At 41.6% G+C, this 20865-nt stretch overlaps 2 protein-coding genes across 3 annotated transcripts in view; both read right to left on the bottom strand.

Moving 5' to 3' along the window:
* Positions 1-1551: 1551 nt before the first annotated feature.
* Positions 1552-10555, bottom strand: LOC112319966 (cytochrome P450 2G1). 2 transcript variants are annotated; one of them, XM_045185622.3, is made up of 9 exons: positions 10342-10555; positions 9606-9768; positions 7887-8096; positions 6498-6658; positions 6080-6256; positions 4958-5099; positions 3268-3455; positions 3011-3152; positions 1552-2168 (listed from the first exon to the last, which is right to left on the bottom strand). In XM_045185622.3, exons 1-9 carry the CDS (start codon positions 10519-10521, stop codon positions 1987-1989), a joined length of 1545 nt encoding a protein of 514 aa, XP_045041557.1. In that variant the 5' UTR covers positions 10522-10555; the 3' UTR covers positions 1552-1986. The 2 variants fall into 2 exon arrangements, with proteins under 2 accessions (XP_045041557.1, XP_045041558.1); XM_045185623.3 differs by having other exon boundaries at positions 7887-8036; positions 10342-10554.
* Positions 10556-19321: 8766 nt separating this feature from the next.
* The window catches only part of LOC112319965 (cytochrome P450 2B4), a 36945-nt gene continuing 35401 nt past the window's right edge, over positions 19322-20865 (bottom strand). Inside the window, exon 9 of the mRNA XM_024577357.4 lies at positions 19322-20087. Within this exon, the coding sequence (XP_024433125.1) occupies positions 20026-20087 (62 nt within the window). The 3' untranslated portion in view covers positions 19322-20025. The remainder of the gene's footprint in view (positions 20088-20865) is intronic.

Here is a 20865-nt window from a genome sequence, read left to right on the forward strand (position 1 = left end):
CAGTGGTTTGGCTAATTGGATCATCCTGCTTGGAACTATGAATATTGTTTGAGGAAGTGACAAAAAAAACCCCAAAACCAGATACAATCAGGAGTCGTCCAGAGCAGTGGCAATGGGTCAAGTGTCCCCTGGCAGTGGTGTTCAGGGCCCTGGGTGTATGTGGAGGGAGTAGCAATGGCAGCAGCAGCCCTTAGCTAATGGTTCTGGCCATTATGTTGGCTGACATCCTCCTGGCACTGCCTCTTTTTTCTTTCCTACTCATATTTTTAGCTTGACTTCGCATTGATTTTGTGAGGTAGCCTTTGTCTTTCCAATAGCTAGCAGCCTTTACTGCTTAAAATAGTCAAAGCTATTTTATGTTAAGAACACTATAGTAGCCTCCTAATTGGTTCTTGCTTTTGTCCTCACCCCTTCCTTCAGTGTAGTCATTATACAACAGCTAAAGTTAGCCAATAATGTCACTCATGACACCTACGTGCATCCCCAAAAACCCTCTATCTCACTCAAGTCCTCATTCAGTCTGGCCCTTTAACTCTCTACCCTCCTCTCCTTTACTCATACAGACTCTCTTACTCCTGCACTCCAGCCACACGTGTATCCTTCTGGATTCATGCCCACACACACAGCCTTCTTCGGCTTGCTTTTTTTAAATTGTTCTGCCAGGAATACTCACTTTCCGATATCTGTCCAGCTTGCTCAACATTGCCTTATGAAACCACCCATGACCACTGATTTAAAAGTCCAGTTCAGGAATTCCCTATCCCGTTTCCCTAGTTTGCTTTTCTAACATATCATTTGTTTATTTATTATGCTTATTCTTAATATTCTACCTTCTCAACTAGAATGTAAGCTCCATGAGGGCAAAAATCTTGTCCATTTTGTTCACTCATGGGTCCTAAGTATCTGAACAATGTGCTGGCCCTAGTTGGATATTTAATAAATATTGGTTGAATAAAATTAATTATAAAAGAAAACTTTCATCACTGATCAAGTTGGTGGAGTTTAGAAATGGGAGCTATGGGCAATTTAACTATTTCTCAAAGTGGATTGGAGAATATTTGGAATTGGAAGTTATAATAAGAACAAACCGGGAAGCAGGTTTAGAAAGGAGAGATGGTGCGCTGGCTGGTGTGGCTCAGTGGAATGTGCACTGGCCTGCAAACCAAAGGGTTGTTGGTTTGATTCTCAGTCAGGGCACATGCCTGGGTTGTGGGCCAGGTCCCCAGTAGGGGGCACGTGAGAAGCAACCACACACTGATGTTTCTCTCCCTTTCTTTCTCCCTCCCTTTCCCTCTGTAAAAAGAAACAAGTACAATATTTTTTAAAAATTTAAAGAAAAAGAAAGAAGAGATGATGGGGAGGGAGAGGTAATGAGCCAACAAGATGGTTGAAGCTGGGGTATTACAAGGGTGGCTCAACCAGTAGGAAATCTCTGGTGGTGAGCTGGAAGAAAAGATACTTAATAACAAGATAGTAAAAAAGGCCATTTTAAGTTGTTTGCAGTGTCCTATGGATGCCACACACACAATACACAATAAACATGACACACTCAACAGTACTGAACTCTCTTTGTTTTTTTTTAGTACTGAACTCTTGATTCCTTTTTTGGGAAGTGGTGGATATAAGGATCAAGAAAGGGGGTGTGATCCACACTGAGGTCATGATCAGGGCAAAATCAAAGGAACACCATAGGACACAGAATCTACAACAAGAATCTCGTACAGACACAAACCTAGCCGGAGGTGATCAAGTGAAGGAAACTCTGCAGGCTCTTGCTGAAGTATTGGACAGGCTTCTCTATTAGATGTAGAAGATATGCAAGTCTATATTTTTAGGTGAGCCTCTCTGGCCTGTGGCCCCATGAGAGTAGCAATAGTACCTTCTTTTAGGGTTGTTGAGATAATTTGGGAAGATGAGGGGGGTGCCCCTGCACTCTTGGGCAGAGTCTGTTCCTTGATGGTTCCTTCTGGGCACAGTAGGGGGCACTCAGCGGGCCAACAGGCAGACCTCATAGGTGGGGGGGATGTTGCCAAAGCCTGAGATCTTGGGGGTGATATCAATGTCAGCAGGTGGCACCAGTGGGCGCAGGGAGAAATTCTGAAGGATGGAGGTAAAGTAGAGGAAGAGTTCCATGCGAGCCATGGCCTCGCCCAGGCATACGCGCTTTCCTGTAAGCACATTGGAAGAGAGGAGGGTCAGTCACACTTGCACTGGGAGAGCAGAGTCATGGGGAGACTTCTGACCCAACCACCTACCTGAGTCTCATCTACTTCCTCAGCATCTCTGGGGTCATGATAACACCCACTTTATGGGGTTATTATAAAGACTCAGTGGGCTTTTACAGTCACTGCTCAGCTAGGATCTGTCACTCAACATGTGGCAGCTACTTTTCTGATGGCTTGGATGCCATCAGATTCCAAGATGGAATGGTTGTAAAGGAAAGTCAAATAGGAAGATTCTGCTTATTTCAATTTCTTAAATGTTTATCAAAAGCCTAATTCGTCCCAGATACTGGTGAGGACGGGGTGGGGGAAGACCAAAAGCACACACTTAAGTGGTTTCAGTCACCCTTCCAATGTTTTGGAGAAGTTAACCCCCACTTTACAGATGGAGAGCTGAAGTAAATCCCCCATTGGCCCCACTGTTTGTTGCGTCCTGTTTCCTGGCCACTGGTCACTTTCATAGCACAATGGTGCATGTGACTAATTCGGATGACATATTTCAGACAGAAAGTATATGAATGGCAAATTTCAGACAGAGAGCATACGAATGCCAAAATCTAAAGTAGTTTCTGTCCGGTCCTTAGCAGAAAAAGTTTGCTGACCCCTGTATAGTGCTATTAATTTTCTGATTATAGGAGTCAAATATTCTAATATTCTATGATTCTGGGATTCTAGGACTCTTTAAAATACCACTCAACTTTCATTTCAGACCTGAACCCAATACAGACCAATGATTGGGGGACATATCAAGCATGTCCCTGGAGGGAACACAGACCATAGACACCTACCAGAAGAAAAAGGCACAAAGGCTTCATTCTTCTTGAAGTGGCCCCGCTCATCCAAGAAGTGTTGGGGATAAAAGGCATCTGGGTAGCGGAAGTATTTGGGGTCTTTGAGAACTGAGCCAAGCAGGGGAAACACATCAGTGCCCTGGGGTGAAAATGGAGGTAGTTAGGAGAAATCAGTGTTGGAGCATGGGATAAGGAACCAGCAGGATAGAGGGGTGCAGTGGAGGGTAAGGGCTGCCAATGAGAGTGTACTCCACCTTAGGCAGAAGGTAGCCTCGGAAATGAGTGTCCCGAATGACATTATGTGGGACACCCATGGGCACAATATCTGTCAGTCTCTGTATCTCATGGATCACAGCATCTGTGTAGGGCATCTTGACTCGGTCATCCACACTTGGTATCCGATGTGGTCCAATCACATGGTCAATCTCTTCATGGATCTTTGCTGGAAGGGGCCAAAAAACATAACAGACAAGGATGCAGGATGTGTTTCTTGGGGTCAGGGATGGGTCATGGTTTGTTTCTTAAGTATCTGCAGATCCTGAGGGAGCAGGCCATGTGTGTTTGGATTGCCTCTTTATTTTTAACATGTGACACATTGGTGGGGTTAGTAAATACTAATCAGGTCATTGGGAGGCACAGAGCTTAGGGCCTTAAATGACATTTGGGCTATTTGGTCTTCACCTTGAAAAAACCAAGGAGCCGTGGAGGCTGATAAGCAAGGCAGTGTCCTGGTCACAGCTGGACATTCATACACAGAGTTTCAACAGGATGGGAAAGAGGCACAATAGATAACTAGGCTAGGTTTGAAGCAAATGCCCACAATTATGTGACAGTGTTAAGAACATTGTAGGCGCAGTCACCCCTCTGCACTTCCTGGATGAGTAACCTTGGGGCAAATGACTTTACCCTCTGAGACTCTCTTTCTTCATTTTCAAAGTAGATGTAATGGTCTAACAAGCTCTTAGAATTGCAAAGTTTACATAAAATCCAGTATGTAAGTAACTAGAACAGTTCCTGGTCCATAGAAAGTATCCATTACATATCTGAACTCTTAGATTAGCAAAAGATGTCATGGACAACGGAAGAGAGACTAGTAGAGTTTGAGTGGAAACAAGTTAGTCTTTCCCTTCATCTGTAATAGGAAAATTTGCTGGCTTACTTTGAAGTGCATAAGAAGGAAGAGAGGCTGTAATTGGAGATTTTCCTTAAGCAAGTAATGAGCTCCTCATTGCTAGAGTTACTTAACCAGACCAGATTCCTATTTATTGGGGATGGAGTCCATTTGATTCTGGCACTATAGTCAGCTAAATAATGGTCATCAAAGTTATCCACCTCCTAATCACTGGAACCTGTCAATGTGACCTTCTATGACAAAAGGGACTATGCAGATATAATCAAATTAAAGATGTTGAGATAGGGAGATTATTCAGAATTAACAAGGTTGGCTCTTAATATAATCAGAAGTGTCTGTATAAAAAGGAAGCAGTAAGGTCAGAGTCAGAGAAGGAGATGTGACAACGCAATCAAGAGAGATTTGAAGATCTTTGCTGTTGATTTTGAAGGTGGAGGAAAGATCATGAGCTCAGGAATGCAAGGAACACAGCTCTAGAACCTGGAAGAGTCAAGGAATCAGGTTCTACCTTGGTTTAACTGAGTGAAAGCCTATACGAACTTCTGAGCTCTAGAACTATGTGATAACAGATTTATGTTGTTCTAAGCTGCTAAGTTTCTGGCAGTTGATGACAGCAGCCATAGGAAACCAACACAGGCACCAAGTAGAAGATCAAATTAAATGGCCTTCTAAGCCTTAGATTCCAAGATTCTGTGTCCTGAGATTCTGAAGTGTTGAAGAGTCTAAGGCCATAGGGTTCTAAGGTTTCAAGGTTATGTCTGCTTTCCTGTTGGGAGTGGGAGTCAGGTAAAGCAGCTCAAGTGGACATTCACCTTCCACCTCAGGATGCTTCATCAGCAGTAGAAATCCATAGCGTAGTGTAGAGCTCACAGTCTCTGTGCCAGCAAAGAAGAGGTTGAGCGTGGTGAGGACCAAGTTCTTGAGGTTGAATTCTGTGTGGGGATTATTTTTATCCTGAAAATGACAGCAAAAAAGAAATAGAATCACCTTTTTTGTCTTCATCTTCTTATTTTTGCCTTTGTATATGGTAGGCCTTTGTGAAAACACAATAAATGGGAAAACCAAGTGGATATCTGGGAGAAGAAACAGCCAAAGAAAAGGTCCCGAGGCAAGGGTGCGGCTAGTATGTTAGAGGAACAGCCAGGAGGAGGCCAGTTTGGTTGGAGTGGAGTGAACAATGAGAAAAGTAGGAAGAGAAGAAAGTAGAGATTGCCTTGTTAGATTTGAATGTTGAATGACATTAGGGTATGTAATTTTAAACCACAGGTGGCAAACACAAGGCCCATGGGCTGAATCCAGCCCTCCATCTTGTTTTATCCCGCCCAGCACTTTGCTTCTCCCCTGCAGCAGTGCCTGAGCTCTCGCTTAACTGTTAAGGAGTGGTTACATTTATACAGTCCTAAAATTACATTCAGCCCTTTGAAGGCAACTATGAGGCTGATGTGGCCCTTGGTGAAAATGAGTTTGACGTGCCTGTTTTAAACTTTCAAGTGCTGCTGTTTTACATTAAAATATGTAGTTCTAAGAATCTATGATATAGAAGTATTAATCCTCTAATTTCTACATCTCTATGACTTTTAAGTTTATTAAGTTTAAAAACTTTATATGTCTAAGCTTCTCAAATTCTAAGACTAAAGACTCATCCTACTTTTCTACATCTGCCTCTGGCAGTTATAATTATACGTGATTAGAAAGGTGTAAGGTTTTATGTTTCCATGTTCTTAAATTTTTTTATGTTCAAAGTTTATTTTAAAACTTTAATAGTTTGTGCCTTTACAGTCTTTAGATCTCATCTATAAATAAAAGTACACCATGAGAAACAATGCTTGTCACCTCTTTTTTATCTCTACCATGTCTACAAATGAGTTAAAAAGTTCCAGGTACTAAAGATTGAGGAGATGATAAGAAAGGGTTGGGGAAAGAGGATGAGGTACCTGATGCATCTTGATGAGGAAGCAGTCAATGAAGTCTCGAGGGTTCTGTGGGTCAAAGGATTCCTCATTGATCTTGACCCTAGAGGCAATGAAGTCCTTGAGCTCCTCTACCAAGTAGTAGATGCGATTGTGTCTTCCTGGCAGATGTTGCATGATTCCGGAATACATGTCATATAGCTATTGGGAATAAGCAAAGGGCGTTTGTCAGCAATGAGCACCCAAGGCCAGCCTGGGCTGAGTCTGGAGTTAGATAGCTGGACTCAACATCTAGCACTAGGACTAGGTGAGTCCATTTGCTTCTTGGAGATTCAGGGCATATTGATACTTGCCTCCCGAGATTGTGGGGACTATTATGCAAGATAGGCAGGTAGTTAGTTATTTGAGATTGGGGGTAGACAGAGAGGTGGCTGGGAGGCACCTGTGCCCAGGGTGTGCTCATCTCAATGAAGCTCTCATTGATCATCTGCAGCAGCTTCAGGAACTGTTTGTCCTCATAGTCAAAGCGGCTCCCAAAGACAACAGAACTGATAACGTTGGAGACAGTGCGGCTCAGGAAGAAAGTGGGTTCGGTGGGGGCACCTGGATGGTGGAAATTGTCTATGTTGGAGGCAATAATCAGGAACATGTGGTGTGGAATGATCCAGTCATGGATATGAGTCCTGAATCCACTGTCTAATAGCATGCTTTAGTTATTTCATTTTTGTGTTTTGAGTTGGTACCCAATATGCAAATTAGCTTAGTAACCACTTCACTGCTTCATGAGGATTCAATATAATTATCCATCTAAAATGCTTAACACAATCTTTGCCATGTAGTAAACAGCTGGTGGAGTTTAATCATTACTTTTTGGTATTGGTACTTAATTGTGTTTGTGCTGGAGAGTCACAGATTTGGGAAAGGAGCTGTGGTAAAGGGTACATTTTACAAAAATGGATAGCTGGAGCCTGTCTATCTCTGTCAATAATTCCATTTGACCTATTAAGAAAATCTTCCCATTGGCCTCAGCTGTGCCATCTGTAAACCAGGATGCTTGTCAGGATGGTGAATTTGGTGATGATTTTCTAAGAACAATGCCCATATTCACAAATATACAATTTTGCAAATAATTTCTGGGGGTACATGGACATTCAAAGCCTTTATGTAGACTATTCAGCATCCATGGAGCCCAGGTAAGGAATCTCTGATTTAGAGAAATCATCACTATTTCTGTCTCTTAACTATTCATCTTCATTTTTCTCAACCTCTGTGTCTTTTTTCTCTAGATTCAGTGGTCCCAGATCTTATTTTTGGGTGGGGATTGAATTCCTTTAAAAATATAATGAAATGAGTATAGAGTTTCAGATCCTCGAGTTGAAAACTTTCTGAAGCTCTATTTTACAACAATATGAATATACTTAAAACTACTGAAAAGTACCTTTAGGAATGGTGAGGATGGTAAAATTTTATGTTATGTAATTTTTTACTACAATTGTGTGTGTGTGTGTGTGTGTATTTAGGTATACATGTAATTAAATTTGGTCCTGTTACCAGAAAAAGGCACACACTGACATATTGCCAAAGTCCACCTATGATGTCAGGAACTTACAAACTCCCTGAGATCTGTTTATTATAGTTCCTGGACAAGTGGTCTCTAAGGGTCCTTCATGTTAAGTTTTAATATGGAACCTGGCTAGAAATCTCAGTAAATCCTGTCTTTTTTGTCCTGTCCCATTCAGAGCTTTCTGCCACCAAGGCCTTTCTTCTCATGACTGAGCTCTCTACCACCACCCAGTCACCTTGTAAATACTCCCCCTTGAGGCCCCCATACCCTTGGTCTTCCGTAATTCCTCTAGTAGGAAGCCAGCCTCCTCCTGGATCCGCTCCTCAATGCTGCGCTTTCCCATCCCGAAGTCCCGAAGAATGGTCAGGGAGAAGCGTCGAAGAATTCTCCATCGTTCTCCATTAGCCAGAGCTACACCTGCCAGAATCTCAGTGTCAGGCTTCTGCCTCCTCTCCCCTTCCTGTGTCCAACTCTTTACTAGACAAGGATGGGGACAGATTATGAAAGCTCTAGGCTCTGCTCTTAGGGAAGCCCCTCCCAGCCCCCCAGGCTTGATGGGGAGACTAGTGTTTCCTACATGCAGGACCCTCAAAAACAGCCTAGGACTGAGGTGGAGAAAGGGAATCAGGCCAGGAGTGATTAAGGAGATAAAGGGGTTTCCTACAGGATAAAGACCTGGAACTGGATGAATGGGATGGATACATAGAAATGTAGAGGGAAGTATAGACAGAATGCTATATATAGTTCTCTGGAATGAGAAGACTACTTCTGTTTCCTATATACCATTTAGATTCTGGTTTTTTAATCTTTACCCAAGAACAATTTCTCATTGCTTTTTAGAGAGAGAAGAAGGGAGAGGGAGAAACATTGATGCGAGAGAGAAAGATCAACTGGTTGTCTCCCACATGCACCTGGACTGGGGGTTGTACATGTCCAGACAAGAGACTGAACCCACAATATAGGCATGTGCCCTGACTGGGAACTGAACCCATAACCCTTTGGTTACAGGACAATGCTCCAGCCAACAGAGCCACACAAGCCAGGGCCCATTTGGATTCTTTAGACGTATACATACATGCACATAGAATATCACACCTGTACAACAATATACCTACACAAAAGCAGTTATCCTGTAATAAGAAATGTTTATAAATTATCAGATATGCATGGATTGGTGAATTAATGTTTGGAAATGTAATGAGATGATTTTGGTGGATTATCAAAAGGGAGAAAGACTGTATGACAGGAATGACTGATACATGGATGGATGGAAGACTTAATGAATGAGTAAACGGTTAATGGATGGTTTGAGATAGGTGGATAAATGGTTGGAAGGATGAATTATGGACAGAAAGATTAATAGATAGATTACTGATGGTATGGTTAATGAATGGAAGAATGAAATGATGGATAGAGGGATAAATGGAAAGTTAATTGATAGATTCACAGATATTGGATAGGAAGATATTTGTTTAGAAAATCTAATTAATGAATGAAATTTTGGTGGATGAACAGATCATGGAAAATGGATGAATTGAAGGAAAAGCATAGGGGTATATAAAAAGAATAGTGTGAAGCTGCTTGGAATTGAAAGGTGTAGGCAGTTAGAGATGGATGTATATGTAACACTGGAAAGGTATCTACCTAAATCAAGGGGACAGAGACCTATGGGTTGGGTCTGATTGGCTATGAGGACTTCAGTGGATACACAGTGTCACTAATCCATTAAAAATGAGAACAAAATTAATCCAGCAGATATCCTAGAGTCAGATGGTTAGGTCCAAAGTAGAATGGTTCTACCACTTACTGTGTGATATTACCTAACCTTTCTTACCCTCAGCTTCCTTATTTGCAATATTAGTAAGATGTTAATAGCTCTCTCAAAGGAATCAGTGCAATAATTCATGTAGAGTATTTATCAAAGAACCTGAGACTTAGGAAGTACATTATAATCATTTTGTTTCATTGTTGGTTGTTGTTACTTACCATGACCTTGGAAGTTTCGCTCTATTGAAGCCAATTCTCCACGGCCACTGAACTCCTCTGCTCGGTCTACCAGGGCCTCCTTCACTGCTTCATGTCCACATAAAACAACTACTGGCCGGGGACCCATGTACACGGTAAAGACTGGACCATATTTCTCCCTGAGCTTGGAGTGAAAGAAGACATAAGAGGATGAGGCTGATTGGAGCACTAAGTATAGATCAATGAAGGATTTTAGGAGGTGGAGATTTCAAGGGAATGCAAAGGTGGGAATAATAGATAAAGATAAATCTTGGACTCTTGTGATCCTGGGCCAGACTCCTCAATGACTCCACAAGCCTTCGTGGAAGGCTTGTGAAATGATGGACCTGGATGAAATGATGGACCTGGATGAGATAAACACCAAGATCAATGCTTCTCTCTCCAAAATGTTAAATTTCTAGAGTCCTAAGATTTCATGATATTCAGTCACAAAGTTCTAAGATAACTAGCCTACAAGAGTTATTGTGTTTAAGGATATAAGGTACTGTGAATCCAAAGTCCTAAGATTGTGAGAGTCTTAAGTTCCAATGTGCTAGGAGTGTGTCTTTCCAAGAGTCTAAGAATCTGACCTTTCAGAATTCTGAGGTACATAATGTATGTGTTTCTAAGAGTCTGTGTTTCAGAAGTTAGAAGGTCATACATGTATTTGTCTATAGAATTAGTTGTTTCCAGCCCTAAGAGAGGAAGACAGACTCACCTTCATGAAAGACTGAAAGGTGGCATCTGTACGGATTTGTAACAGGTTCCCCAGGAAAGGTATCGGTGTGGGACCTGGGGGAAGTTTCCCCCCCTTGCTGATTCTCTTCCAGGCAATGAAGATGAGCAGACAAGACAAGCAGAGTGTCAAAAGCATGGTGAAGGCCCCTCCCAGCTCCATGGTGCTACAGCGAGGGGTTGTATCTGAGGCATCAGACCCTGCCTAAATACGTTCTCGGAGATCAGTAATGCAGAAATCTGAACACCCTGGGGTTCAAGTTTTCCGGGTATGGATACCATCAGAGAAGAGATCACTTTAGCTGGGAGGCGGTTATATAACTGATAATCTCCAATGTGAACAAAGGTGGATTGAATTCACCCAGGTAAAACCACTGGGAACAATCCTCTTTATATTTCCAGTCCCTCAGTTCTCCCTCAGTTCAACTCTGTGTTCAACATAACATGCCTTGGTAGGGTGTGGGAAGCACTGAAAATCATTTTCAAGCTACTGCATTTAGGAATCCAACATTTGGGTTCAAATTTTAGCTCCATCTTTTCTCTGCTGGGCAAGGGACCTAACCCTCTTGGCCTTAGTTTCCCCATCTGAAAAATAGGGTCACCAAACCATTTTAGAAAGTCTTGGCAGAGAACGGAGGTGACTCTCTTCTCTTTGCTAGATCCTAATTAGTAAGTTTTTAAAAAATAATAAAGGCAGTGAAATGAATATTTGGAATAGCAAGAGAAATAACTCAATTGAAAGGGTTTTATTTGACAAGTTCTCTTGTTTACATTTAAGGTGATATGAAATAGTAATAACCAAAGATTACTTGAGTTGGTTTATCAGAACTTTGCTGGTGTGTGTATGCCCACACACACATTTATTTTCAAAGTGTGGGATGTGAAGACCACCCCTGAGCCTCAATCTCTACAGGAGAAGACTACTATAGAAGTATGGCCTAGTGATTGTTTTCTGTAATAATTTACATAAATGGCTTTCAACACTTTTTGTATCAAATATTTGTAGCCCTGGCTGGTGTGGCTCAGTGGTTTGAGTGCCAGCCTGCGAACAAAAGGGTCGCCGGTTCAATTCCCAGTCAGGACACATGCTTGGTTTGTGGGGCAGGTCCCTGGCGGGGGTGCTTGAGAGGCAACCACACATTGATATTTCTCTCCCTCTCTTTCTCCCTCCCTTCTGCTCTTTCTAAAAATGAATAAATAAAATATTAAAAAAATAAAAAAGCAAATATTTGTAAACCTTTACTGTCCTGAAACCAAATTCTGAGTATTATATCCTACCTATACATATTATTAAACAAAACCCAATGTCCTTCTCATGTGTCTGGATTCTTAGACTCAGAAATTGAATCTCTTAGGGAACCTACAGGTTACAAAATAAGGCTTGGCGGGCTGGGCTGAGGCAACCTGTGTCCAGAAATGGTGGGAATTCTGGGATGATTCACAAAGCGCCACCTTCTGGATCTTGGATCTCCTGCTAGGATGCCTTTCATGAAGTAAGAGTTGGCTCTAAGCTGCCTCCTTTCACTTTCCCAGCTGTTGCCTCTCTCTTCCATCCTGAACCCCGCCCCCCCACTATAATCCATTAAGAACTAGTCTTTTAATTACCCACGATGGTGCAGAAAAGAGAGAGAAAGTATTCTTAGAATAGCCCCTGTCACCATCCCACTCCGAGCACAGAGCCAGGAGTATAGGCACAATAATCTGATGTTTCTCACAGTTTCTGTGGTAGATGTAATTTAATGCCATAATCTCTGTACCTGTGTAGGAAGTCTCCCTGGTACTTACATTTACCTCCAGCTTCCTTTCCACATCTCTTCTGAGGCTCCAGCTCAGTGTTCCAGCTTAGAACCACATCATGTCAGAGTTTGAAGAGGCCTTAGAAATATTTCTAGCTCAAAGCTCCTGCTTTAATTTCAAATGTATAAACAAAAGTGCAAAACTTTCATTATCTGGGGCATTTGAGATTTTGTCTTGCTTCCTGGCAACTGTCATCAGTTTGGCTCAAATAAAATCTTATAAAATTCTTTACAGGTTTGGACGTTCTTATATCAAGATCTAAGAACACCTATTAAGAGATTGTTTTATGGGATGGTTCCAAGACCAAGCTAAACAGCCTCCCTAAGCTAGCATTTTTCTATGATATGGCGGTTCTCAGAATCTGCTGTTCTAACAGTTGAGGATTCCAAAATTCTACAATTTTAAGTTTTGGGTGTTCTGTGGATTCTCCCATTGGGAGTGGGAGATCAGATTTAGAAAAGTGAGGAATGGTATAGAGAGGAACTGGATGACCTTTTACCTCCTCATAAATATTTTCATCAGGAGCTGAAAGTTACCACCAGGGCATGATCGTGGCTCTCAGTCCCAATTAAACTCAACTAACAGTCTTTTTTAAAAGATTTTATTTGATTTTAGAGAGAGGGGAAGGGAAGGAGAAAGAGAGGGAGAGAAACATCAATGTGTGGTTACCTCTGAAGCGCTCCTACTTGGGGACCTGGCCTGCAACCCAGGCATTTTCCCTGACTGAGAATCGAACCAGGGACCCTTTGGTTCACAGGCTAGCACTCAATCTACTGAGCCACACCAGCCAGGGAAATTTACGGAGTCTTAAGAAACAAATTCTAGAAAGTGAATTTGGCATAGGGGTCAGTCTTCTATTGGAGAGTGGAAGGGTTAGGAATTGGGGCTTCTGAATTTCTTTCCTTCTGCTGGTGACAGGCACCAAAACACAGACCCAAGTTCAAAGAACACCAACAGAGTAAATACCAAAAAGCCCACAGGTAAGCATATTATATTCAAACTTCAAGAAACCAAAGTAAAGAGAAAATTTAAAGGCCAATATCCCTGATGAACATAGATGCAAAAATCCTCAATAAAATATTAGCAAACCAAATCCAGAACACATTAAAAAATCACATACCATGATCAAGTGGGATTTACTCCTGGAATACAAGGTTGATACAATATCTGGTAGTCAGTTAACATGATACACCATATAAGCAAAATGAAGGATAAAAATCATATGATCATATCAATAGATGCAAACAAGCTTTTGACAAACCCAGCACCCACTTATGATTTTAAAAAGCTCTCAGCAAAGTAGGAATGGAGGGAACATATCTCAACATAATAAAGGTCATATATGACAAATTCAGAGCTAATATCATACTCAATGGGGAAAACTAAAAGCATTTCCATTAACACCAGGAACAAGACAGGGAGGTTCATTTTCACCACTCTTATTCAACATAATACTGGAAGTCCTAGCCACAGCAATCAGACACGAAGAAGAAATAAAAGCCATACCAATTGGAAAAAAATAAGTAAAACTGACTTCCAGCTGAGATGGAGGTGTAGGTAGACACACTGTGCCTCCTCGCACAACCAAAAGAAGGACAACAACGAATTTAAAAAACAAAAAAAAAAACAACCAGAACTGACAGAAAATCAAACTGTATGGAAGTCCGACAACCAAGGAGTTAAAGAAGAAACATTCATCCAGACTGGTAGGAGGGGTGGAGACGGTCAGCCAGGCAGAGAGGACACATGGCAAAGCAGTGGCTGGTGGACCAGGCAAGGCAGTGGCTTGTGGACTGGGCCATCCCACATACGCATGCAGATAAACTGGGAGGAACAACTGGGGAGTGAGACAGACTGTGCAACCCAGGATTCCAGTGTTGGGAAATAAAGCCTCAAAGTCTCTGACTGAGAACACCTGTAGGGGTTGAGGTGTCAGCTCAAAAAATTCCCAGCCTCACAGGAGAGTTAGTAGGAGAGACCCACAGGGTCCTAGAATGTATGCAAACCCACCCACCAGGAATCAGCACCAGAAGGGCCTAATTTGATTGTGGGTAGTGGGGGAAGTGACTGAAAACCAGCAGAGAGCAGAGCCAGTGGCACTGTTCCCTCTCAGACCCCTCCCCCACATATAGCGTCACAACGCAGCAACATGGGTTGCTCCACTCTAGTGAACACCTAAGGTTCCACCCCTTACTACATAACAGGTGCGCCAAGACAAAAAAACAAAAAACGAAAAACAATGGCCCAAATGAAAGCGCAGATCAAAGCTCCAGGAAAAATACAACAAAGCAACAAAGAGATAGCCAACCTATCAGATGCACAGTTCAAAACATTGGTCATCAGGATGCTCCAGGAACTCACTGGTTTACTTCAACAGCATAAAAAAGACACAGGCAGCAATGAAGTTTGCATTATGTAAAATAAAGAAAAATCTACAGGTAACCAACAGTGATGGAACTCAAATCAATGGTTTGGAACAGAAGGAAGAAAGAAACATTGAACCAGAACAGAATGAAGAAACAAGAATTCAAAAAAAATGAGGAGAGGAACCTCCTTATTTTAGGAACCTCCAGGACATCTTTAAACATTCCAACATCTGAATCATAGGGGTGCCAGAAGGAGAAGAGGCTTCAATTTGTGCTCTCAACAAATTGAAAACTTATTTGAAAAAATAATGAAGGAGAACTTCCCCAATCTAGCAAAAGAAATAGACTTTCAGGCAGTCCAGGAAGCTCAGAGAGTCCCAAAGAAGTTGGACCCAAGGAGGAACACACCAAAGCACATCATAACTACATTAGCCAAGATTAAAGATAAGGAGAGAATCTTAAAAGCAGCAAGAGGAAAGGAGACAGTTACCTACAAAGGAGTTCCCATTAGACTATCAGCTCATTTCTCAAAAGAGACCTTACAGGCAAGAAGGGGCTAGAAAGAAGCATTTGAAGTCGTGAAAGGCAAGGACCTCCATCCAAGATGACTCTATTCAGCAAAGATATCATTTAGAATAGAAGGGCAGATAAAGTGCTTCCCAGATAAGGTCAAGTTAAAGGAGTTCATCATCACCAAGCCCTTATTATATGAAATGTTAAAGGGACTCATCTAAGAAAAAGGAGAATAAAAATATAAAGAGTAAAGTGACAACAAAGTCACAACTATCAACAACCAAACCTAAAAAGAAAACAAAAACCAACTAAGCAAACAACTAGTACAGGAATGGGTTCACAGAAATGGAGATCATATGGAGGGTTATCAGTGGGGAGGGGAAGGGGGGGTAATGGGGAAAAAGGTACAGGGAATAATAAGCATAAATTGTAGGTAGAAAATAGACAGGGGGAGGTTAAGAATAATGTAGGAAATGGAGAAGCCAAAGAATTTATATGTATGATCCATGGACATGAACTAAGGCATGGGGAGTGGAATGTGGGTGGGAGGGGGTGTGCAGGGTAGAAGGGAATAAAGGGGGAAAAATAGGACAACTGTAATAGCATAATCAATAAAATATATTTTTAAAAACACACACTCCATGAAAGAAAATTTGTAAATTATTCTTACTCAAAATTTAAAATGCTTGCTGTGAAAAGGACACTGTTAAAATGAAAATATAAGCACAACCTTGGAGAAAATATTTTCAAATCACAGATCTGATAAAATATTACTATTCAACAATTTTTAAAATTTTTCAACATTTAAAATGGGCAAAAAATCAAAACCATACTTCATGAAAAAATATATGGATGTCAAATAAGTATATGAAAAGATGATCAAGACCATATGTCATTAGATTTTGTTCATTAGATTCCTTTTATAGGTGAGATCATGTGGTATTTGTCTTTCACTGGCTGCCTTATTTCACTTAGCATAATAGTGAACAATATAAATTCAAACAAAATAGAACCACAGGCATGGAAACATGGAACTGGCTGAAAGTGACCAGAGGGGAGGAGGAAGGAGGATAATGGTGGAAAGAAGGGGAAGGAACTAGATGAAGAACATGTATGAATGACCCACTGACATGGACAACAGTGTGGGAAGTAATTGTGGGAGTGGGGGGTGGGATGGGCAGAGGAGGGCAAAGGGGAAAAATTGGGACAACTGTAATAGAAACACAATAAAAAGTTATTTTTAATAAATAAATAAATTCTGAAGGGAGAATGAGAAAAAATAAAATAAAACTTTTACTTGAAAAAAAAAGAGACCATATGTCATTAGAGAAATGCAAGTTAAAACTGCAATGAGATAGCATTTCCCAACTATCAGGGAGGCCAAAATTCAAGCAACTAATAACATGTGCCAGGAAGGATGTGGAGGATCCCCAGTGACTCTCACTCATTGCTTCACGGTTGGTTAAAAATGTAAACATACTCACCATAGTGCATTCTTGAGTGTTCACTCAGTAATTTCAAATGTGTGGCCACACACAAACGTATACATGAATGTGTGCCGCAACTTTATTCATAATGGTTAAAAAGTTGAAGCATCCAAGATGCCCTTCAGCAAGAGAAAGGATTAACAATGTGTCTACATCCATATAATGGACACTATTCTGCTATTTAAAGAAACAAGTTTGTGATTCATGCAAAAACTTGAATCTTAAATGCATTTTACTAAGTGAAAGAAGCCAGACCTTAACGGCTACTTAGCGTATGATTGCATTTACCTATCATGCTGGAAAAACACAAAACTGTAGGAATGGAAAAATGATTAGTGGTCGCCAAAGGTTCGGGGAGGAGGGAAAGGCTGACTACAAATAAGGCGGGGGGAAAGTGGTGGCAGGAAATGGAGCTAACTGTACTTGAACAACAACAACACCAACAAAAGGCCTACGTGGCAAAAATAAAACAATTTAATTTAATTTTAAAAGTATGCTTTTTAAATTAAAAAAAGAAACGACGCATGTGGAAATTTTTAGGATGAAGGAACTGTTCTGTGTGATGGAGGGGTAGTGGATGCATGACCTCATGTATTTGTCAAAAACCATAGAACTGGAAATCACAAGAAGGAACCTTAGTGTATGCTAACCAAACATAAAAACACATCACCCAGGATGTCGGGGGATCCCAGGAGAGAATGCAGGCTGTGACAAATGAATCCAACTGTGTTACAAATGTATGATGTAGCCACACTGAAGAGAGTAGGGGAAAAGTAACTAACCTAAGTAACTTTGGAAAACAGTTTGGACTGAAAACTATGATGCTCAAAATAAATTGTACACTGTACATAAACACTAAATTTGTTTCTTATGGGGGTATAGGTTAAAAATTCTAAAACTGCTTTCCATGTATATGGTGGTTGAACAAATAAGTGAATGGATCATGCACAGTGGAAGCCAAATTTCTCATACAAGTTACATACAACCCCACTCCCCGCCCCCCCAAAAAAGGCTGGTGAACCCAGTGATACTGTTTGAACTTAAGTGTAGCTTAATATTCATGTGTGGGAACTTGGGGAGACAGGATTCTTATGTAAATTAATGATCATGGGTGCAGAGAATCCTGTCTCCCCAAGTTCCTTCTGCCTCTTCCATTGCCATCCCAGACTGAGTTGAGTGGAAGTCAGGAATACTGAATGCAGTTCCCAAGTAATGGAGCACTATGCCAGGGATTGTGAGTAAAGCAGTGGTTAAGAGCATAGCAACTTACTGTGACTCACCTCCCTTGGCTCCGCCTCAATTACATATAAAACAGATTACAATCAGGGTGGTTGCAAGACTGAATGAGTTAAACATGTAAAGCACCTATGCAATCCATAAGCAAGATCAACTATTATTATGTTTGAGTGTGTGAAACACAGACATAAGTGAGGCTTCAGTTCTGGTTCCATCTGTAGCACTGAGTGATTCACTCAGTGACAATAAGCAAGTATCTTTTTCTCAGAGCCTTAGTTTTCCCATCTGTAAAATGGGATGTTAGGACTGGCTCAGTGTTTTTACTCATTTTTGAAGGATTAGGAATCTGTAAAAATCTAATAAAAATCTTCAGATCTTCCTCAATGGAAAAAAATGCATGTATGCCTACAATTTTGCATAAAATTTCAAGAAGTTCCAAGACCACCCTTACAAGCCCATGACTGACTTCCCATTGTGGAAACACTTCTGTATGTCTGTGATGCCAAACCCCTGTTTTTGGCTCTTTACTTTTGAGAATCTGATCAAAGTCATGGACTTTATCCCTAGAAAAATAAACACTTATACCCCTTAATGGAGACTACCATTGTCCCCTAAAACTTGCTCTCTGCTTCTTTCACGTAAACGGAAACCCCAATTTGTAGCTGGGCACCTGGCTGTCTAGAGTTAAATCTACATTTCCCAGCCTCATTTACAGCCAAGTGTGGCAGCATAACTAGCTTCTGGTTAATGGGACAAAGCACAGTGGTTATGTGACATCTTCTTGGTATCTCCACTAACAAAGATGGCTTAAATCTTGACCTTCTTTTTATTTTTCTTCTTCCTTTTTGATAGCTGGAATGCAGAATTAATGGCTGAAGCCCCAGCAGCCATTTTCACCATAATATGATCTTGGGCGTGAAACGCACCCATAAATAGAATAAGGTAAAAGAGCCACACCTTTTGGGGAGCTGTATTAACCCAGGATTGACATCCTCTGAATGTCTGGAATATGTAAGGAAATTAAATGATTTCACTTAAGCCCCTGATTATTTTTTTCTGATTACTTTCAGATGAACCCCCCACCACACACAAGTGTACACAGGTGATAAATGTGAAATAAGCGATTGACAAAATGAGTGACCACAGCCAAGTCCACGTGAAAAACTGAGGAAAGAGGGCAGACCATCAGAGACAATAGAAATAGAGGTGAATTTGTGAGTGCTTAGAGTCATGAGAAAAACAGTGTGGCAGCTCAAGACAATTTAAAATTCCAAAGGGGCCACTCTGCCTGAAGCACCAGCCAGGTGTGCAACATGTGCATGAAGGCCAAGTGAGGCAGGTGGTCAATGAAAGACAAAGTGATGAAGGAAGAGATGGGTGAGGGAATGGCTTGGGGGTGAGGCACTGTCTTCAGACAATTTCAGAGAGCAAATAAATTGATAAAGGGAGAAAAAGGGATTTTAATATGATCCTAAGGACTATATGCTTGGTTCTTGTATCAGCTAGCTGCCATAACAGAAAACTCCAAAATCTAATTAAGTTAACACAGGAAAATTTATTTCTTACTTATGTAAAACACATGCTGATGAGGGTCAGACAATGGGGCACAGGAGTGGAAGGCACAGCCTGGAAATGGCACACATCACTTCCCATCAAGTCTCATCCAGTCATTCTTGATGTCACACCTAACTGCAAGGGAGGCTGGGAAATAGTCTTTATTTTGTATAGTCTTTGAGCTCAGCTCAGATTTAAGAGCTCTATTACCAAAGAAAGCAGGGGTAAATGAATGTAGGGGAGTCATTAACAGTGACTGCCACAGGGATTGGCTCAAGGTTGACAGGGACGCAAAGAGCAGGGTTGATATCCAGCAGATATACTCATCTTTATCAAAGTTTGGGGTGGGGAGGAGGTCCCAGATACGTTCACAACAGAGATACATACCTTCTTGCTGCTTTTGTTCACGTGCTTCCAGATGGTGAAGATCACCAGGACAGACACGTGGCAAACAGGAAGAAGGTGTAGACCTCTCGTATCTCCATGGCGCCAGAAAGAAGAAACTGTCCTTGGCTATGGGCTCTGGCTCTAAAGAGCCTGGGACTCAGTTTCTTCTGTAATGTGAATACCTTTGGATTAACTTTCCTGGGGGTTGGATCTCACAGGGAGCTTGCCATGGCTGTGGAGTTTATAAAACTTCATCTCCCTTCTGAGCAACCATTGGATGCAAGTTCACGTGGCCATTCTCTTGTCCTCACCCCTTCAGTCCCCTCTTCACTCATGTCCACACACTCCAATTTTGTCCTTTGAGAACACATCCAAGGTCATGGAATGCTCTAGGGTCAGAGGAAACTAGGTTCAAGTCCTGCCTCTGCTACTTTATTGGTGTGCAGTAATCTTGAACAAGACACCTAATTCCTTTGAGCCTCATCTTCCATTCTGTAAAATGAGAATATCAATAACAGTGTCTCCCTTGCTTGGTTGTTGTATGGATTAAGTGTATCAAAAGCCATTAGCAAGGTGCCATTTCAACAACCTATCCTCTAAGTCAGGATCCTTGGCTCTTTGAAATCTGTTCTTAAGGAGGGCATTTCTGTACGTGGGGCCAATGGCTAGAGCAGCAAGGCTGAGCATGGCTGAGCACTGAATGAGGCTAATGACAGATAATGGGCAGACTACAGCATGGACTGGGTGCTGGACCAGCAGGGGAGGCAGGGAGGAGGAGCCAGGGCTACCAGTTCCTGAGTCCCTTCTACATACTAGTACTATGCTAAGTTTTTTTACTTTCATGCTTTCATGCAATATTCATGTCTTTGTGAGTCATTTCCATCTTACACATGAGTAGACTGAGACTCTCCTGAGCTCAGTCCACTGGGCTCTCAAGGGTCAGAGTTGGGATTAGCATGTCAGTTTGCCCCTCTGGGAACTATTGCCCTCCAGTAACTTGCCTGGGTCTCCTCTCCTTGGGGCTGCATTGTTGGGGAAAGTCTTGGGAATGGGACCCACTGGTATGTTGGGGGTGGTGGTGATAAGGGACTTAAGAGTTGGAAAATTTAGTTTAAGTAATAGCTAATAAGCTTAGTAGTCAATGCGAGTAAAAGCTTTTGTTCCAGG

The sequence above is a fragment of the Desmodus rotundus genome, chromosome 12, assembly GCF_022682495.2.
Source record: "Desmodus rotundus isolate HL8 chromosome 12, HLdesRot8A.1, whole genome shotgun sequence".
In the NCBI taxonomy this organism is placed as follows: Eukaryota; Metazoa; Chordata; class Mammalia; order Chiroptera; family Phyllostomidae; genus Desmodus; species Desmodus rotundus.

What these genes read in the sequence shown, in the direction of transcription:
- LOC112319966 (XM_045185622.3), bottom strand. Translation starts at nt 10,521, where the DNA reads ATGGAGCTGGGAGGGGCCTTCACCATGCTTTTGACACTCTGCTTGTCT. An exon ending in CCTTTCAGTCTTTCATGAAG is followed by an intron (nt 9,769 to 10,341) that starts GTGAGTCTGTCT and finishes TTTCACTCCAAG; the next exon opens with CTCAGGGAGAAATATGGTCC. An exon ending in CTTTGTGCCTTTTTCTTCTG is followed by an intron (nt 2,169 to 3,010) that starts GTAGGTGTCTAT and finishes ATGTGCTTACAG; the next exon opens with GAAAGCGCGTATGCCTGGGC.